Source organism: Populus euphratica, unplaced genomic scaffold (genome assembly GCF_000495115.2).
Source record: "Populus euphratica unplaced genomic scaffold, PopEup_1.0 scaffold1310.1, whole genome shotgun sequence".
NCBI lineage: Eukaryota > Viridiplantae > Streptophyta > Magnoliopsida > Malpighiales > Salicaceae > Populus > Populus euphratica.
Genome location: NW_011501167.1, coordinates 3823 through 26301, shown reverse-complemented (window position 1 = coordinate 26301; position 22479 = coordinate 3823). Strand labels below are relative to the sequence as shown.

The 22479-nt window shown below is 26.7% G+C and overlaps 1 protein-coding gene across 3 annotated transcripts in view; it reads right to left on the bottom strand.

Annotated features, from left to right (window-relative positions):
• Window positions 1–1004: 1004 nt before the first annotated feature.
• Window positions 1005–22479, bottom strand: part of LOC105117356 (truncated transcription factor CAULIFLOWER A-like) — a 23172-nt gene continuing 1697 nt past the window's right edge. The window contains exons 2-8 of one of the 3 annotated variants that reach the window (XM_011014995.1): window positions 20874–20955; window positions 18919–18992; window positions 18730–18829; window positions 18615–18656; window positions 7241–7282; window positions 1601–1716; window positions 1005–1402 (exon numbers count right to left, since the gene is read on the bottom strand). In XM_011014995.1, coding sequence (XP_011013297.1) covers window positions 1300–1402; window positions 1601–1716; window positions 7241–7282; window positions 18615–18656; window positions 18730–18829; window positions 18919–18992; window positions 20874–20955 — 559 coding nt within the window. In that variant the 3' untranslated portion in view covers window positions 1005–1299. The remainder of the gene's footprint in view (window positions 1403–1600; window positions 1717–7240; window positions 7283–18614; window positions 18657–18729; window positions 18830–18918; window positions 18993–20873; window positions 20956–22479) is intronic. The other 2 variants (XM_011014996.1, XM_011014997.1) reach the window with 2 other exon arrangements.

Below are 22479 nucleotides of genomic sequence, written 5' to 3'. Positions count from 1 at the left end.
ATGGTGGGTAGCACTTTATTCTCTCAGCCCAGCCACTTGGGTTTGCCTCTCCATATTCCACACATGAAAATGCATGATGCCTTCCTTTAAGTTTACATGTAAGAGTAGGAAACTTCTCAAAATAAGTTAATCAATATATTATTAAATATCATCAATCATTTTACCTTGTGTAATTGGATGAATAAAGAATTCTTGTAAAATAAAATTAAAAAACTCCTCTTCAATATGTTATTAAATACCATTAATTTTTTTTTAGGATAGCTAGAATTAATAAGAAATTCTTAAAAAAAATATTTTGGAACATTAATAAATCTTTACCACACTTGAAAATTATGTTGCAATCCATTAAAGATCCTTATAAAATTTAAAAATTTTTAAAATAAGTTGTCACAGCCTTATAGAAAAAAGAATTCTATCAAATATAAAGTACACAAATAAAAATAAATAAATAATAAAATTCATACAATTTATTTGGATATATATCACAAAACCTTTCTGAATTTCTATTAATCTGAAATTTTACCTTAACATAGGATAATGTATAAAAAACTTAAATAAAAGTTTCAGTTTAATCCGATGATCAAGTTAATAGTTATATTTAATAGTGTAAAATTAAATAGTTTTATGTTAAAATTTAAATTTAATTTTGCATGAGGTGAGTGATAGAGTATTTAATTATAATTTATATTATTGGATTTAATTTATATAATGATTAAATTATAATTAACTGTTTTTAATAAAATCTTACAGAAAGAGGTTGAAAATGGTTGAAAATTTTAGCTTAGAAACCGTGAGGATCCTAATGAGAGAACGACCGAGTTGGTCTCCGTATTAGAGACGGGCATTTAGAAACTGCTGCTAGGCGACAGTTGGATGAGATTTGTGAAGCCTTTTTAAACCGATCAGAATTACCCCCAGTAAAGAGGGTAATCGGAAGCTTAATATCATCATTTCTTCACAATAAAGAAGCACGTCGACATGCCTAGTATTGATCAGAAGAGAGATTAACACCTGCAATCAACACATGCCAATATAAAGAATGGTTCACTTTCTTACGTCCAACGTCCATAGTACATTGCAGTTGGTCTTTCTATTAATGGATTTTATTACACAAGCAATTTAGTGATACATTACAATTATAGATACATAGAGTCTATCAAGGAACTGCTAGATAATTCCCAAGTATCAAGCAACAGATCCAACATTTTCACTTCATCAGACTGAAAATGGATTTACATTTCCATACCCCCACGTCTTGGTGTGTACAAAACAGCGCAACAAGGAGTTGATTTGATTCTTTTATTCGTTGAGGTAGCGAAGCATCCAAGCAGGCAACAGTGCGTTGGCTCGATTTTGGATTGGAGTGGGTTCTTCCTCAATTCCCGTCGCCAGGTGGCTGCTACTGCATTGTATGATACGACATATACTGCTTTAGTTTCTTACCACGCACGGAGATGAGGCAGAAACGTAGCGTGCTTCAAGGTATTGTAGAACAATTATACATGCATCTCATATTACATTTTACTGTATATTTTCTATGAAACACAGTAGTTCAAGTGTGTTATGTACAAGTACATGCACTTGAGAGAGAGAGAATAACCTTATGTTTAAGGGCTGCATTGGTTGTGGCCGAAGAATTGTGGGCGAATCCAGGTCAGGATTTTGCTGCTCCCATGGTGCTTGTTGAGCTATTATTGCCTTCTCCTTTTCCTTGACCTAATTTCGATTCCAAAAATGAGATGCGCCAAAAGCGACCTAAATGAAGTGGTAGGAGCAAATTGCTTTTTGGAAAAGGGATTATCTTTTCTGAACACGCTATTGAAAAAATGATAACATTCCATACCAACAAATTCCACGAAAACTTTTTATTTTAAAACTTTAATGGTGATTGATAGTCAATCAATAATAACTGAATGATTGTGCTAAATAAATAAGGTAGAAAGAAACCTTTTATAAGACTATGTATGGCACTAATATAATTTTATTTTTAGCATAGTTAAAGAAAAACAAGATAAAGTAACACAACGAAAAAAAATATTTAGAAATATAATATATTTTAGTAAGTCGTAAATGACAAGTATGACTCACCATTACAAATGATATCTAAGACTCTCATATCACAATTGAGATTTAATGGTTTAAGCTTTAATTTTGTATGAAGCTGCAAATGATGTCTGTAAATTTTATGTCACAATTGACATGTGCAACTTGTAATTCGCATGTCATTTGCGACACCATACAAAATTAAAACTTATAGCCCTTTTCTTCCTCTCTCTTTCTCAACCCCTCACCCCTACCCTTAAATTGTTGCCCCTTCCCCTTCCCTTTCCCAACCATAAACAAGCTTTCTCTCTCTTTTTCCTTATCATGAAACACATTCAAAACATGATGAGATCACCACTCCACTCTCTCCATCATAGATCACGCTATTTTTAGCCAAAACTACCACCATCAATTACCACCACCACCTACATTCTAGACTTAGAGGTATATTCAACAATTGTCCTTTGTCAATTTGATATAATTTATGTTAATATATGTTAATCTTGATTTGAAAAATTTTAGGGTTTAAAATTAAAGACTTTAAGATAATTAGCTATGAAACACAAGAGTTGAGTTAATAATTTTGTTATGATAGTGAAATTGGATTAATTTAGGCTTTCACAAACTAATTTGTTAATTATGTTACCATTATGGTTTTATTGATAAATTCATGGACCTTGATTAACCTCACGATATTAATAAATTAGGTTTTGTTGTGTTGTTTGATAAATTTTTTGGTAATTTTAGAATACTATGCTTCCATGATGGTACTATTATCAATACCAACAATGGTATCATCTATAATGGAGGAAGTCATGAGTTCTTAGTTGTTACATTAGATGTCTCAATTTAGAATATTATGTGATTTACTTGGCTAGAATATGCTTGAAATAAAAGTTGAAATTTCTTGGAAGATGTTGCAAACTAGGATTAGTCAAGCTTATTATATCGATGTATCGATTTGTAGTGATGGTAGTGTGAATTCAATGTCTGGATTTTAAGCATTAGTAGGATTAATATGCTAGAGCTCTACTTGAATACTCGAACTAGACAAGGAAGCTCTTATAGTATGGAGTTGACCTAGGTTTCAAGTAACTCTTAACTCATATTCGTTAGGTGGTAATGCAAAAAGAAAAATATCAATTTAAGAAATTAATATAGAACCTCAGTTAGGTATGATATTTGTTGTATATTGCTATAGAGAATCCGAACCATGTGACAATAAAGATGATTATCATATTGATAAAGTTGAGGTTTGGGAAAAAGATAAGGAATATAGGGATGCTGAGTTAGTTGAGCCTATAAATCAATATATAGAGCCTCTTTCCCAATTTAAGGTTGTAAGTGGGCATAACCAATATGAATGAAATAATTGGGCTAACATTCGTAAGCATTCAGGCTTATCAGTTGATGAATTGGAGGTTGGACAAAAATTCATAGACAAATCTAAATGTGTTATTATAGTTAAGCGGTGGCATATCAAGATTTCATTGCAATTCAAGGTTTATTGTTCAACTAAAACTTATGATCAGTTGTAATGCATTTAGGAACCAAGATGTAGATGGTATTTGAGTAGAGGATATCACTAAAAGTCTAATTCATGGAAAATACCAAAATTAAAAGGGTCGCACACATGTTGAAACCCTTTTGTTTTGCAACATTATCATCAGATTAACTCAAATCTTATTGCTAAGGTGATATTGATAATTGTGAAAAGAGATATAAGTATGAGTATTGCATCGATTCAAGGTAATGTGGAGAGGAATTGTGAACATGACGTCTTACATTGAAAGACATGAATAACTAAGCAAAAAACATTATAGCGTTTATTTAGTATACACAAAGAGTCATTTCAAGACATGACTAGAATGCTACTAGCCATAAAAGATTAAAATTCGAGAATAATTTTCACTTGGAACTATAAAATTGTTAATAGCAATAAGAAAATATTTAGGACAACATTTTAGGCATTTAGTGCATCCTTCATCCTTGTATTAGAATTGACGGAACTCACTTTTAAAGCAAGTACAATGCAAAGTTGTTGCAATTGTTTATAATGCGATTAATAGAGTTTATCCATTGTGTTTTGCTATTATTAAAAAAGAGATAAATAATAATTGAAGTTGATTTTTAGATTCGCTTTGTCAATATTTAATTAGTTATCACACTGAGTTGTGTGTTAATCACATAGACATGCAGCAATTAAGAATTTCATAACTCAGATTTTTCCTGAACTTATTGCATATCATCGATACTATTCATGATACTTTGTTCATAACTTCAACACCGGGTTCAAAAATATTGCCTTGAAAAATATGTTGCATAAAATGTGTAAAAATCCTTGAAGACAAAGAGTTTGACATTTTATATGATGATCTAGTGGAGACTGATGATGTAATCAGAGCATGGCTAAAAGTTGAATTAAAAAAAAAAATGGACACTCTCATATGATTTTGGTAATCGTTGTTATAGCAATATGATGATGAATTTGTTAGAAGTTTTTAATAATATTTTAGGAATTGTCAATGACATGCCTATATCAACTATAGTGTAATGGATATAACCTTTTTCAGATGTAATAAATGTTTTGTAGAGTGTAGAGCCGAAGTTGTAGAATTTTTAAGTCGTGATGTATTATGACCGCCAAGAGTCTTATATGAATTGCTTGCTAATATAGCAACTTCACACATGGCAACTTTATATGATCTTGCAATAGGGTTATTTTAGTTTAAGATATCATCAATAGCTAGTGTCACAAAAGAATTTTGAAAAACAATTAACATCAATAAAGCAACTTGTACCTATAGTAAATGCTCGACCATGTTCAAACTTTATTGTATGTTGCACTTTAGAAAATGTGTAATTTGTTGATGATTTTAACTCCAACTTGTCGTACCAAAATACACATAGTCCTCAATCCTTGCTTGACATGCCATTTGGCATGCATATACTGGTCCAAATATATATGGATATCCAACTAGAAAATTCACTTGTGAAATTAGACAATACATATTAATAGCCGTATTTGTTTTAAACTATGTAAACTATGATTATTATTTTTAATTCAACTATATTAATGTTCAATTGTAATACAATTCTAATAATGTTTTGTTACAAGATCTCCAGAGAGCTATGGTTTAGACTAGAAGAGGTTCCACTATTTCTAGAAGAGTCAACAAATAAGATCACTTGGTTATTGAGACAGGTTTAAATTATAGGTCAGTTATATATATATATATATATATATATATATATATATAATCAACATTGTTCCAATGATATTTGAAATTGAGAGGTTAGATCTATATTTTAATAACATTTTTAAACTATTTTAATTGATATTTTATTAACTAAATTTTAACTATTTAAATAACTAAATTTCTTAATTTTCATAATGATAATCCTGTAATACCTTAACAACATATATTGATAGAGTTACACGAGTGTGTTCATCTATTTGTTATTAAAGCAAGTTTTTATAAGACTAGTTAGATGTGTATATACATCTTAATCATGTATTGATTGCAATTTTGATAGAGCGATGGAGGAGTGAGACACACCCATACTAAAGGATGTTATTATGTTGATTGACCTTCTAATAGATGGGGCCCAAATAACAAGCAATTGAGGGCCAATTATCAAATATATTTTATATAATCATTTATTAGGAGGAGTATCCTAACCAATACTTACAAGGTCAATTGTATTAAATTGATATAATTAAACATAAATTTTTAGACTGCTCAATAAATGTGATAGAAGACTAGTTAGTTATGTATGCTTAGGCATACATAATACATATATTTGGTAGTTTTATTTTTTAGATTACTACATACAATGTAGTGTTGGTGTTCTTTCTAACATAGCTTAAGAACTTTTGGATCATTCTGAATTATAGCTAGGAGGGGACATGCTTACATCTACTAAAAACAATGTAAAGTTATGTGTCTAAATAAAACATATTGTTAGGTGTCTACTTTTTCTATGAATAATTATTTTAAATACTAACTGTCAATGTTAATTAATATAGTTTTGGTTTTGAGAGCATATTTATATTGAATGTTTAGAGAGTTGGGGTAATAATATGTTGTACATTGTCACTTTGATGCTGCTATCCATTTTGTTCTAGTTAATAATAAAATAAAATTGATTCTAATCAACATGTTATTTATATAAATTGAATACAAAAAATATACTAAATTTGTGATTTGTCATGTTAGATGATGTGAGGCTAAACATTTCACAATAAATTTATTAGGTATGAGTTACAAATTTATTGTGTTTTTTTTATTGTCTAGACATGGATTCTTTAGTACAACTCGATTCAGTATACTATATCTTTAAATATTTTTTGGCTTGTGTTGTTTTATCAAAAATATTTATTGTGTTAGATCCTAAAAAAACTCTAAATAAAACTTTCTTGTATCATACAATGATGTCTCAATTGAATTAATGTGCAATCAAATTTCTTTTACTTTTATTTATTCAAAATGATACTTTTAATTTAAAAAAAAATCAAAAAAATATCCATTTTGAGGTTTTTTTTTATTAGGCGATAACATCTTAAGAAGATATAGGACCCACATTATTTATGTCATCCTTTTTTCACTCTTTTTCCCCTAAACAAAATATCAATACCTTTACAATTAAATTATCTTATTGTTCCAATTAATAACAATAAAAAAAAAATTAAATTGATGAAAGTATGTGGTGGATGAGAGAGAAGAGGTTTTTTTTTTTTTGGAAAATTGGTACCCATGAAAGAAAAAAAACTAGATCATTAAAGGTCTTGAATTTTTTTAGATTAATGTGGATATTTAGGTCAGTCTGTATGTATTTCGATTAATTTCATAAATCCTAAAGTTAACAATTATATAAGTCTTTAATAGCTTTAAAATTTATAAAATTTAAATTAGTAACTAATTTCATAAATCCTAAAGTTAATAATTATATAAGTCTTTAATAACTTTAAAATTTATAAAATTTAAATTAGTAATTTATAGAGAGCAAACTTAGTATTTAATGAATGATATTTATATTTTTTCACTTATATGCCATGTATTCAATCGTAACTCAACGGAAACTAAACAAACATTTACTTGATGGTTTAAGGTTTATAAAGTTAAAAAACTAATAAAAGTCTAAACATTTTATTATAAGAAAAAAAAATTAGAACTCTTGTTAAAAAGATTCTCACCTTCTTTGCAAGCATGTTGTTTTGCTCCTGGAGCGCCTTGTCCTGTAAAGGAGAAGGGATAAACGGTCTCTATGATTAATTACACAATCCTATAATTTTGTACAACCATCAAATTGAAAATAAAATATATACAAGTTAACAGCGTTGGAGAATAGAGCGAAATCCACTGAAACAAGTTAGACAAGATTAATCATTGAATTTGATTAACTTAATGCTATCAGCTGGGATATTTGAGAGACAAGAGGATCGGCCATGAGTATTTTCAATCGTATCAATGCTCTACTTAGGCAGCTGCATCATGTTTACTTCATACATGTTCTTAGAAAACGGCAACTTAGTAGCAGATTCTTTAGCTAAACAAGCTTTTGCATAGAGAAGAAGACTATGAGTTCATTGAGCATCTTATGATAAAAATAAATCAAAATAATTTTAAATTAGAAATATGATTTCATGGAGACAAGTTTTGGAAACCTTTTTCTTATGGAAGAAAAGGAGGACCTTGTGCTAGAGGGAGTTAGGGCTGAGGAGAGAACCCAATCATATAACCCATGTCTGGTTGGAAGATTTTTCACAGAAAAAATGGTGTAGATTTATATTTATTATATATAAAAATATATATATTTTCATCTAATTTGATTTTTTTTCAATTGAATACATAGATAAACTGTAATTTTGTAAATTTTATATTGAAAACAAGAAATTTTAAGCTCTTTGGCATCACAGTTTCGAAAAATATATAAGCTACAACAATGTTACATTCACAAATTTTCCTTTGTAAACACCCTTTGGCAAAACAGCATAAAGAAGAACAAATTTTCCTTTGTAGTTACCCTTTGGCAAAACAGCATAAAGAAGAAAACTTTGGGTAAATAACACAGTTAGTAAAAAATACATTGATAATCGTGTTTTTAAATTAAAATTATGATTCATATTTATATCTTTAAATAAAACATGAGAATATTAATTATGTTTTTTACCAAACTCCAAATTAAATCTCAATTGAAACCAAAACTTTTTTAACTCCAAGTTAACTATGAATAAATTTCAAATTAATCCTAACTCAAAACTAACCTCAAACCATGCTATTTTGTAAATAGTTTCTTTAACCCAATGTTTTTTGATTAAAATTAAGACTAGAATAATAGTTCGAGGATATATATATTTTTGGTTAGCTTAAAAATTTATTCAAGAGATTGACTAGATGTAAATATTCCTTAAAACCATAGAATAAATATTGACAATTATCCTTTCATCAAACTAAAACTCCTATCATTTATTATCAAACTTTACTCTTTATGATGAAGAACAGACAAATCTTAAAAATTACTGTCCAACTATATATAGCTTTGGTTTAAAATCAAGACTATAACAATATCTTCATGATATTTGAAGAGTAGGTTTAAATATTTTATTATAGTTTTCTCTCATCTTCGTGTCGTATTGGTCTCTCACAAATGAAAGTAAAACTTATAACTATAAAATAAATATCGACAATTATCAATCTAAAACTTGTATTATTCACCATGAAGCTTTATTCTTTATGATGAACGAGACTTTAAAATAAAATATTCAACAGGTAATGTTCTAGTTTATTATTCAAATGAAAAGGGGTAAAAGAGAAGCCATCAGATTGTTGGAAATTAAAATATTAAATACACAATTCAGGACCATACGAAAAGAATATAATACTTCCATATCATCGACCACATCAACCAAAAAGTAAAGTATGCACAAGCAATTCCACAGCTACAAACAAAAAAGAATATCTTTTTAATCATTACATACTGATATCGAAGTAGTTTTCTTCTAATCCTAAAAATATATTAATTTTAAAAAATATATATTTTTGATATTATTATTTAAAATAATCTAAAAATATTAAAAATATATTAATTTAAAAAAATTAAAATTCTTAAAAATATTTTTAAAATATAAAAACAAATAAATTATTAAATTAGAGGTTATATAGCTGTTGACACCATGGAAAAAAAGTATAGGCTTCCAGCTAGGTTTCTGACAACAAATTCAAAATTCAATAGCCTTTCACTGCATATGCTATCTTCTTCTTCTTTTTTTTTTAATTTGCGTGGGGTGTTCGGCCAGCTTGCGCGCACCACGATTAATCCCCACGGCCCATTAAATACCCTGTAAACCCAGTAGGCATGTTAAATATCCTGTAAATTCAGTAGGCATGTAAGGCACCACGGGGTAACAGGCGTGCACGCTAGTACTCGAACCCAAGTGCAGTGGAAGGAGACAAGCCCCTTCCACCGCTAGGCCAAGCCCTAGTTTGCCTGCATATGCTATCTTGTTCATGTCAGTTGTAGGCAATCAAGCTAGCTAGAGATTTGAGCTAAAAAATAATTTTTAAAATTTTTATTATATTAATATAATTATATTTTTGAGAATGTAATAAAAATTATTTTTTAAAATGTAATATATTAAAATAATATTTTTAAAATTTTAAATTATTTTTATATTAAAATAATTTAAAATACCAAGAAAAAATTAAAAAAAAAAATCACAACCAACCATGACTAAACCGCAATGTTGAAAAAAATCTAATCAAAGAATAATACAAAAATTATGTTTATGTAAATTTTAGGATGAGGTAATTATTTTGTCATAGATTAAATTTTTATTTAGGAGTATGTTAGAGATTATTTTTTAAAATATTTTTTATTTAAAAATATATTAAAATAATATTTTTTATTTTTTAAAATTTATTTTTAATAATAACTTTTTATTTTTTCATTCTATTCTAGTTCCTAAAGTTCATTCCTACTGTGGGTGCGAAATTGAGAAACAAGAAACAAAGGAGCAAGAAGTCGACCGAGATAACCTTTTAGGCGTTTGGTAAAAAAATAATGTCAATGGGATAGTCATGACAATTCAAGTTTATTGGTTGCCTTGAAAAACTCTTTAAATTTTGATTTCATTCCTTTTACAGTAGAAATAGAATTAAAGAGGTTTAGAAGGATTATATTTAAGTTTTTTTTTTTTTGGACATCAATGTTTTCAAAATGCAGGTGTTGAAAAAACAAAAAACAAAAATTGACTAGGCTTGATTCATTTTGTTAAGAAATATGGGGTTATTTCATTTTATTTATTAAAAATAGAATAATATTTTTATTTTCTTTTTAGTTTAGCCTTTATCTAATCTTTTTGTATTTAGATTAAACCTATTCTTTTGTTTTATTATGATCATATAGTATCAATAAAACTCTAGACTTCTCCTCTCTTATTTTTATATTTTTCTTTATTTTTTTATTGTTTAATATAGTATCAGAATATGGTTTTATAGAATAAAACTTAATTTCGAACACACCTTTCTTTTTTTAGTTTTAGAAGATATTTGTTCGATTCTACAATCTAATATTTTTTTTTCTTTTGTGTTTTTTTTTTATTATTATTATAGCTATTATAAAAGATGATTCACTTTCATATGTATGTGAGGTTGAATGGAAAAAAATTATTTGTATTGGAGTTATGTGATAAGAAATTTTTTTATGGGTACAAAGATGTAGAGTTATATTAATGCAACATTTGTAATACCCATGAATATTGGTGAGGGTTATGTTACTTTGATAGATGTTTGAGAAGCAAACAATGTAAAAATTATTATTGGGATTAATAATTCTATTGAGTATTTCATAAGTACACAGTTTGTAAAGTATGAGATAACAAACGAAGCTTGAGATCATCTGCAAAGGTTAATTACGCAACCAAAGTTTGAAAAGTAGTATTAATTAAAGAATGACATTCTAGTTCTTCACCAAATAAATATGAGCATTGAAGATTTTTATTCTACTATGAAAAATATTTTGGATCAATTGGCTCTTATAGAATTGATAGAATTAAAGGCATATAATACCTATATTGCTCATAGAAAGCATTAATGATTGGTACAATTTTTAATGGCATTTCAAAGTGATTATAAAGGACTTAAATGTTCAATTTTGCATCTTCTTCATTGCCTTCTATTGATTTAGTTGTCAGTGAATTATTGACTGAAAAAATATATCTTCAATCTTATTCTGAAAAGAGAATTCTTTCTACTTTTAATCTTTATATGCTAGTAGTACCTTCTAAATCATTCTCTAATAATTAGAATAAGCCTTACAAAAGAGTTGCCTCGACGAGTATAGTTTTTGTAAGAAGAAAGATCATTTGAAGGCTTGGGGTTTCAAATTGAGACAGCAGAATCAAGCTTGAAAGTCTGACAACCAGTCACAATCGAATGCTCATAAACTACCTTAAAGCTAAAACCCATCATAGCGCAATACAACAACAATAGTTTCATCAAGTCCTTTCAACGATTCTAGTACTTTTGTTGAGTAATTTTAAAAGTTTCTCTCCTTACAGCCACAAGTTATGTCCTTTTTTTTTATTGTAAGTTAGGTGCCTGATAATTCTCTAGGTATATCACATTTTGAATGGGTCTTGAATTATGGTGCTTCACATCATGTCTTTAGATTCTTCATCATTTGCTTATGTCCCTTTCGCCCTTAGCGAGTGTGGTTTTGATGTTATAGCTCACTTGTCTCCTCTTGATTTTTATCTTATTCTAAAACTCACATTGAATCTTGTTTTTGTTCGTTGGTCATGTAAATATAATAATTATTAAGTCTTCTTTTCCCTTTTTTTTTGTTGTGTACAGGATTCGTAGTCTCAGAAGCTAATTAAGACAGACCGTATAAAGAAGGGACTATATATTTTGGATAAGTTAAAAGTTTTAGTTCTATTGTTGCTACTACTAGTGTTAATTTATTTTCTTTTCGTTTGAGTTTTTCTAGTTTTTATTTATGGCATTCTTGTTTAGGTTATATTTTGTCTTCTTGTTTGATATTTTTGGCATCCATATGAGCTATAAAAAAATTACAAACTTATGATATTTTTGATTATAGTGGATGTAAATTGATAAAATTTTCTGCCTTACTTGTTAAGCGAAGTATTTATGTTTCTTTTCTATCTGATTTGATTCATTCTAATGTATGAGGATTTTCTTCTATTACCATAAAAAAAGGTCTCGATATTATGTTTTTTTTATTGATTATCATACTCGTTATTGTTTGGTTTATTTAATGAAACATTGTTCTAAATTTTTTGATATATATACAGCCTTTTAAACTCTTGTCAAAACTTAGCATTCTACTGTTATCAAATTTTTTAGGTATGATTTGGGTAGAGAATACATCTCTAATAAATTTTATGAGTTGTTTGTCTTAGATAGAACCATTTACCAAACTTTGTGTGTAGATATTCCTAAGCAAAATAGTGTTGATAAAAAAAACACACGCACATTGTTAAAACTACTCGTTCTCTCTTATTGTCTACTTTTGTTCCTAGTATGTTTTTGAGATAAGTTGTTTTTATTGTTGGAGTTTTGATTAATACAATTTCATCTTCTCATATTTCAGGTTTTTCTCATTTCAAAAAGTTATATGGGCATGCCCCTAATTATTCATTCTTTAGAATTTTTAGTTGTACTTGTTTTGTTTTTCATCCTCATGTAAAACGTAATAAGTTGTCCTCTCAACATGTTATTTGTATCTTTCTAGGTTTTGGTGAACGTAAAAAGAGGTATTGTTGTTTTGATCCCATAACTCAAAAACCGTCATGTTGTCTTTCTCGATCATATACTTTTCTTTTTATTCCATCTATTACTCATAGCTTGACTAAATGTAATCTTATTTGTATAGATCCTTTTTTCTAAGAATTTAAATAGTTTATCATCTCATATTCCTAATACTTCACATACCTCTTCTCATGTTCGATCAATTCATACTAATCATTTTGCAAGTACCGATACTTTACTCTCTAGTATACCTTAAGCTCTTTTTTTTCGTAGTCCGTTAAGCTTTGTTTGAAATCATGGATCCACCTCTACGTCAATCCATATACATTTGTAAGTTCATAAAGTTACTAAATTTTGTCTATTCTTGTTATTCTTCATCTTATATTTTTTTTTATCTTTTATTCATTATCTCTTTGAACCATCTTCCTATATATAAAAAAAAAAAACAATTCTTAATCTTCTTTAGCAACAAGCTATGGATGAGGAACTTTCTGCTTTGCACAAGATATATATTTAGGATTTGGTTCCTTTACCTTCTAATAAGAGTGTTATTGGTTGTCGTTAGGTGTATAAGATCAAGATTAATTTTGATAGATCTATTGAGCGATACAAAGTTAGATACTTTCAATAATACGATATGGAGAGGAGACATTTGCTTCTGTTGTAAAAATAACAACTGTTTGTACTCTTATTATAGTAGTTTTGTTAGTGGCATATCTATTAATTTGATATTAAAAATGTCTTCTTGAATGAAGATCTTTAAGAAAAATGTTATATGACATCCCTTCTTAGTATTTTACATGACTCTAGGTATGTTTGCAAGCTCAAGAAAACGTTATATGTCTCACACAAGCATTTCGTGCTTGATTTAAGAAATTTTCTATTGTGATCTCCTCAAGATTTGTTTTTAGTAATCATGACTCTACTCTTTTTGTTAAATGTATTGATGTAAGTTGTACCATTATATCTTTATATATTGATGCAACCTACTCATTAACATTTATTGGGTATTGAGGTAGCCTACTCATCTAGAGGTTTTCTACTTTCTCAGTCAAAATATTTTACAGGTATTTTTTAGTAGGCTAGACTTACTGATAATAAAACTGTAAGTATTAAGGTTAATGCAAAGTATTCTTTTTTTGATGATTTACCTTTGTCAGATCCTATTTTATACCATACTATTATTGAGAGCTTGATATATCTCACTATTACTCATCCATATATTGAATATGTTGTTCATGTTATTAGTTAGTCTATTGCTTCTATTACCATTCATTAAGCAATTGTTCTTTGTATTTTATGATATATTCGGGGTATAGTCTTTCAAAGTCTTTACTTCCACCCACTTTTTCTTTAAAGTTACGTGCATACTCTGATGATGATCATGGAAGTGATCCCACAGATCACAAGTTTACTACTGGTTTTCGTATCTTTTTAGATGATTCTATTATCTTAAAAGAGTAGGAAAAAATTTATTGTTTCTCAATCTTCAATTGAAGCATAAAATCATATTATGATATCTATTACCAAAGAGATTGTTTGGTTACGTTAGTTGCTTGCAGATATGAAAATTTCCCTTTATCACTCATTCCTATGCATTGTGACAATCAGAATTCTATTCAGATTGTTCACAACTCATTTTTTCATGAATAAACTAAGCATATTAAGTCGATTGTCATCTTACTCATTATAATCTTAAGCATAACATTATTGCTTTACCTGTTATTTCTTCTTCTTTGTAAATTGTAGATTTCTTTATCAAATCACATTATATTTTCCATTTTTGTTTTCTACTTGGCAAACTATAGATGTTTGTAATTACCATATCATGAGTTTGAGGTAAAATGTTAAGAAATATATGGTTATTTTGTTTTATTTACTAAGGGTAGAATAATATTTTTATTTTCATTTTAGTTTAGCCTATATATAATATTTTTGTATTTAGATTAAACTTATTTTTTTAGATTATTATGATCATAAGAATCAATAAAACTCTAACCTTATCTTCATTTATATATATATTTTTTTATTTTTTTTAGATTGCTTAACACAGTTATGTATATATAAAAAAAATATAAATCTTAGACCTATTGGCGTTGCTTGCAAGGTCTAGAAGCCTCACTTTTAGGATTGGCTTCTTTTTTGAAAAATTGTTTTTGTTTTTGTTGATTTAACTTTTTCTAGACTCACCAATTAATTCTTAAGCCTTATTTTTTTTATTCAACTTTATGATATTATTTATGGTGTATAAGATGACATGCCTACGTGCCATCATGGGTTTATAAAACAAATGTACTTGATAGTATTATAATTATAAATTAGTGCTAGATAAGTAATAGAAACTAAAGGTATGATGAAGCAAATATTTCAGGACGAAAAAAAGTTTTTGTTGGTGATAAAAAACTTAAAGACTGAACAAAATAATTTGTAACAATCCACAATATTTTGTAAGGAAAGATACAGTGCTTTCACTACATGATTTAGCTTTTCTGTTAATAAAAATTAAAAAATAATACAAAGCTAAATTCTCTACCAACTTATATAATGAGTTGTAATTGTAATTTTCAAATAGCTCAATATTAAAAGAATAAAATTGATGAAAATAATTTTAAAAAAATTATAAAAAAAATCATGTGAAGAGACATAGTAGCAATCCACAATGTTTTATGAAGAAAGCTACAGTGCTTTTCCCATATAATTAAACTTTATTACAAAGTTAAATTCAAACCAACTCAATATTAAAAAAAAAACCAATGAAGATAATTTTGAAAAAAGAAATATTACAAAAAATAAAAACACAAAAGAAACTGGAAAAAAACTACGTGAGGAAAAACTGCATTAATTCATAGTATTTTGTTAGGAAAAACTTATATTTACTTGTAATTGCAATTCTTAACCAGCTTAATATTTAAAAAATAAAATGGACAAAGATAATTTTAGAAAAAAACCATGTGGAAAAAAATACTATAGTTATCCATAGTAATTTACGAGGAAAGTTACAGTGTTTTTCTCAAATATTATAGCTGTAGTTTTTAACCAACTCAATATTAAAAAAATTTTTTTAGAGAAAATCATAAAAAATAAAAAAAAAGAACCATGCAGAGAAACACTATAGCGATCAACAATGTTTAAAAGAAAAAAAATCATAAATCTAAATTCTTAATTCACTTAATATTAAAAAAATAAAAAAAAACTATATGGGAAAATACCGCGAAACCCACAATATTTTAAAGGAAAAAATAACAAAGTAAAATTAACAAAATAATTTTGAAAAAAAATGAAAAAAATTGAAAACATAGGGAAGTTGAAAAAAAAGGGAAGTAATTTTGGAAAAAAAAAGAGAGAAAAAAACAACAAAAAAAGAAAAAAAGGGTAAAGTTGGGAAAAAATTAAAAATATACAAAAAAAAATACATCATGGATTACTATTGTAATCCACAATGCATTTAAAAAAAATCAAAAAATATAATTTTTTTAAAAATAAAATAGAAAAATTATGTGCAAAAACATCGCAGAAATCCACAATATTTTAAAAAAAAATAATAAAGCAAAAGTTTTAACCAGCTCAATATTTAAAAATTAAAATTAACAAAAATCATTTAAAAAAATAAATGAGAAAGAAAAAGAAGAAAACATTGGAAAGTTGAAAGAAAAAAGGAAGTAATTTTGGAAAAGAAAGAAAAAAACAACAAAAAGAAAAAAGTTGGGAAAAAATACAAAAATACAAAAAAAAAAAGAATGCACTGTAAATTACTGTTGTAATCCGCTTTGCAATTGGGTATGGGGAAATAGTGATTCCTCCATCCCTATTAGTGTTATGTATAATAATTTTGAAAAATAAAAACATAAAATAGAAAAACTATATAGGAAAATACTATAGAAAATTACAATATTTTAAACAAAAAAAATAATAAAGCAAAATTTTTAATCAGCTCAATATTTAAAAGTAAAATTAATAAAAACATTTTGAAAAAAAATAAATAAAAAAGAAAAAAGAGGAAAGTTGAAAAAGAATAATCTAATTTTAGAAAAAAAAAAGGAAAAGTTGGGGAAAAAAATAAGAAAATACAAAAAAAAAAAGAATGCACTGTTATAATCCATATTGCATTTGAAAAAATCAAAAAATATAATTTTGAAAAATAAAAAAATAAAATATAAAAAGTATATGGAAAAACACCACAGAAATCTATAGTATTTTTTAAAAAAACAATAAAGAAAAATATTTAACCAGCTTAATATTTAAGAAGTAAAATTAACAAAAAATAATTTAAAAAAATAAATAAAAAAACAAAGGAAATTTGAAAAAAAAAAGTAATTTAAAAAAACAACAAAAAAAAGAGAAAATTAAGAAAAAAATAAAACAATGCAAAAAAAAAATACAATGCAGATTCTGTGCACTTCTTTAAAAATTTCAAAAGTTTAAAAAAGAAATTTTAGTATCATGTAATATTGCAATAATTCATAGTGTTTTAAAAAAAAAAATTACAAAGCTAAATTCTTAATTAGCTTAATATTTTAAAAAATCAATAGAGACAATTTTAAAAAAAATAACAAAAAAACACAAAAAAAGAAAAAAAAATCACGTTGAAAACATTGTAGCAATTCACAGTATTTTTTTATGATAGCTACAATGCTTTTCCACATAATTTAGCCTTTTTATAATGAGTTGTAATTGTAATTTTCAAATAGCTCAATATTAAAAGAATACAATTGATGAAAATAATTTTAAAAAAATTATAAAAAAAATCATGTGAAGAGACACAGTAGCAATCCACAATGTTTTATGAAGAAAGCTACAGTGCTTTTCCCATATAATTAAGCTTTATTACAAAGTTAAATTCAAACCAACTCAATATTAAAAAAAAACCAATGAAGATAATTTTGAAAAAAGAAATATTACAAAAAATAAAAACACAAAAGAAACTGGAAAAAAACTACGTGAGGAAAAACTGCATTAATTCATAGTATAATAATTGTAAAGTGTCAAAATAAAAACAACAACAAGAATAATAATAATAATACAATAAGATCTCATGATCATAATTAAATTTTATTTTAAATTTTATTATATTTTTATTTAACGTAATATATAATACTAGTTTGCAATAAATATCGTTAAGAATTTAGATTTAACTTTCAATCAATCAATCAATGTAATATGTGTGATTTATAAAATAGTCTTAATCATTAAAAATAAAAAAGTCAAAATATTAATAATATCTAACAATATCTTAAATGTAAATAAACCAATCTTATTAGTTTGAGAAGTCTGCATGTAAAAGATTTAAAGTTTAAGAATTAAAAAATATTTACTTCTCATTATTAGAGTACATGTCAGAATAAAAAAAAGGTTTTAATTTTATTGGGAGCTATTTATCAATTTAATATTCGTTATGTCAGAAAAGTATGTTTTATTTATGAGATTCGATCCTTAATGAATTTGAAAGCCAAAAAGTTATCCCATAAAAGCATGCCGCGCTTATCAACATTGAAAAATTTGTGGAATCACCCGCAAAGTATAAATTCAGTAACCAATTTACTCAAAAAAAAAAAAAAGTCATTCACTAGTTAGGATATTCACTTAATGATTAATATTCCATCCCCATAATTTTAAAATTTAATCCTAATTAGTGAGGTTGGGGCATATTCACGTAATGATTAAGCCAACCTTTAAGATATTGACAATGATAATTCTGGAAAAAAACAAGATTCTATACAATCACAACATCAAAACAACCTTCCACTTGCTAGGAGAACAAAAAATTAAAATAAGAAGTATCAGCCAAGGATTACGTACCTTTTTTTGTAGCTCTGAAATGGATTCATACATCAACTGATTCTGCAAAATGAAATGGCAACATTGATCAGTAACATGGTCCTAAATTATTGAAAAGTTCAAGCACGGACATTACCTTTCTTGATCTCACGTGCTTAAGTGCTGAATCAATCTGATGCTCCAAGTTTTGAAGCTCTTTGATGTTCAAGGAATCAAGATCTTCTCCCATGAAATGCCTGCCAACATACATAATTAATTGTAATAAATTGGTCTTACTAGCATTAGTTCTACTAGATGATTTGCATTTCATTTCAAAAGTTCATACCTTTGGTTTTTTTGTAGAACATCTACCCGAGCTTTGAGCTTCGCATATTCCAAAGTCCAGCTACCCTGGAAACACTAAAGTCATTTCTTTATATATATTATATCATCATCACATGTTATGCTACGTATTAGATTAATTTTTTAATATAAAAAAATATTTAAACGTTTCTAATATGTTTCTAATAAAAAAAATAACCATATAAAATTTAATTTGAAATAACTTTGTTACCTTGATGGGTTGAATAATAACTTATATAATTGGTAAAAAACATATTTAGTTTAACTCAAAATAAATATTTAAGAAGGAGATTTTTTAAATTAACATTGAGACAATAACATATAAATTGATTTGAGTCAACTCAGATAAACTTATCAATTTGCATACCTAATCATAATATCATGATAACCCTATAAAAAACAAATCAAAATAAATTACAAAACTTAATTCTAATAAACCTAATGGTAAAAGATGATATCAATAAAAAAAACTATTTAAAAAAAAAGACCCTAAAAAATAACCTAAATCAATTTTTCAAACATGTTACCCAAGTTATGAGACCGAAATAACCATACAGAAAGAAAATTTAAATAAATTATGAACCACAATTCTCAATCAACCTAAAATTAAAAAAAACTAAAAAAATCAATTAAAAAACACAAAAAAAACAACTTGAGTCAATTAGGGTTAGCCTGCAAAACTCGTGACCTGAGTTAAGAGATGATATTCATTCTCAATCACGAAGATGAAATATAAAGCAGATCGAAATAAACCACGAAATCTAATTCTCAATTAATTCAATGTTGAAGGATAAAATTGACAAAAAAATAAATTTAAAAATTTAAAAAAAAAACTCGAGTCAACTTGTCAAATCTATGGATCAAGTCATGAGTATGAGGTAATCTTATAAAAATTAAATTTAAAAAATTCATGAAGTCAAATACTTAAAAAATCTAATGTGTTGAAGGATGAAATTAAAAAGATTATATATATATATATATATATATATATGAAGAAAAGAACAATATTTGAGTAAATAGCATGTAAGGAGGGGTACAATAAAACCCCTTTCTCCTTTAGTTTTTCTTTTTTAAAATTTTTTTTTCATAACCATGTTATATTAAGAAAAAATTAAAAAAATAGAAAATAGAAAAAGAAAAGGTTGGTATTCTATTTCATCTTCCAAGACATACCAAAAATTCCACACTCTAGTTTTAATGATTTTTTTATTTATTTTTTCTAGTTATAAAAGAAAAGGTTTTGGATTCCTTTTCTAATATAATGAATTTTTTTCATTGAGAATTAAAAATATAATGTCTAATGAATAAAAAATTAAATGAAATAATAGATTGTACAAAGTGATTAAAGCTAATCAAATATTAAAACGGCAAGTTCATCTTTTCTTATAAGAGATCAAGGTAAATTAAAGTGGATATTTGTAAGAAAGTCAATCATTTAAGTTTTTTTTTAAAATATTTTTATTCTAAATTCACAAAAACATATATATTTTTAATAGTAGTATGGTTTATTGAATAAAAACTGAAGTCAATTAAAATGAATATTCAAAAAAATTATAATGATTTGAAAAAAGAAGAAGAAGAAGTATCTCTATGGACAAATCCTCTTTTTTTTTATTCACATGTTTTTATGTATTAGAATTATTTTTTTAAAATAAAAACTTATCATAATCTTAAAAGAAAGTCTTAATAAAAAAAATCATGAGATGTGAATGTATAAAAAATAAAATAGATATTTTTTTATATTGAATATTTATGAGCAATATTTTAAAAACATTTTGCACATGAGGTTTATGTATAATTATTCAAAAAATAATTATTAATATTATAATAAAAAGCTCTAATATTATTTAAAAACTATGGTATAATTAGATAATTAATTAAATATTATTGAAAAAAGTCTTATTATAAATTGAAAAAGCAATTAGATAGATGACATACATGGTTTTCGGGATCATCGTTTGCAAGAAGTTGTCTCTCAGCATATGAATATCTTTCATAACGTTCAAGGATCCTCTCCATGCTGTTACCATATAAAACATGTACATTAAGAGAATTTAGCTTCATCCGAATCTAAATTTTCGATGACAAGAGAATTAAAAGCACGAGACAAACAAAAAAATCGCCATAAAATTTAGCCTTGAAAACCATATGATACATTTACGTTAAAAGAACATTTCTCTGTAAGTGTATCATATCTATATATCATGTATGGGTTTGGTTTTTTGACATGCTGTAATAACAATGATGATCTCAAGTTTAAAACCTATTAAATTCACTCTTCTAATTAATCAAAGTTTAGCAATGTGAACTCGTCTGAATTTTAAATTCTAAAGGCTTTTAATTAAGAGAATTTGTTAAATAATAATATAAAAGCAATCATTAAACTTTATCTAATAACTTGAGTTTTCATTGTAAATAATTGTTTTAAATGATACTAAAATATTATAAATACAAATTTTACCACCTTCATTCTTCTAATTAAATTAAAAAAATTCTTCTAATTAAATTAAAAAAATTCAGCATAAGATAATGATGTGCATAGGAAGTTTTAGGTTTAAAAGATTTTTGGTATATTAAAAATTAAATATAAAATCTTTAATGTGACTTTAGCAAATAATTTCAAATTTTGAATTGAAATAAGATTAAATGAAAACCCAAATAAACTAAATTTATAATTCATTCATCTTCTATATCCTCAAGAAGAAAAGTAAGGGCACAATTTGTTGAAAGTAAAGTGCAAAGCATTGACATATATACACAAATAAAAAATTCACAAAGAAGTGCCCAGGGACGAATTCGACATGGTCCCAACAGGTTCTATGGCCTTCAGAACGAATAAAGGGCAGAGCGAAGTCAAAAGGTCAGATACACAAACCGAGTAATGCTACATGCAAAACCAAATTACAAATCTTTGACCGTTGAGACCGTTCTATGGCCTCACAGGATTGTTGCAATTACAAGTGCTTAATATGTAAAAGCACCTGCAATTGTAATCCAAAAAATCAAACGCAAGAAATTATTAGCAACCTTCGTTTGTAAAGAGTATTAAGAATTTCCCCTTGGAACCAATATTTTCATCTCCTTCTCTATTTATTCATTAATCACTGGACTCCATAACGCTGTCGGCTTGAAACTCTTAGTTGAGAACAATGGATCGACACCATTGGTAACATTTCGTAAAAGTCGATGGAAATAGCAACAGTGGAAAAACGGTACAAGAGTTGTGTGGAAAAAACCGAAAAAGGACAAGTCTCTATATCTTATCATCTGATTATTGTCCCCTATCTATTCATTTGCCTCCTAGTGGCCTGACCATGATAAACAATCAATAAATTAACAATGGACATTGGACATGCGTCCATGCATAACCAAAGAAATCAAACATAACTATTCTCGACTTCGAAACTAAACTGTACGTTTTTCTTTACAATGTCAAATGCTTTCCATCAATATCGAAACCCATCTGAAGCCTGGTACCAGTTTGTACGCTGGACCTCACCCCCGAAGTCGGCAATGCGACCATTAGGCCACCGTTGTTACTTTG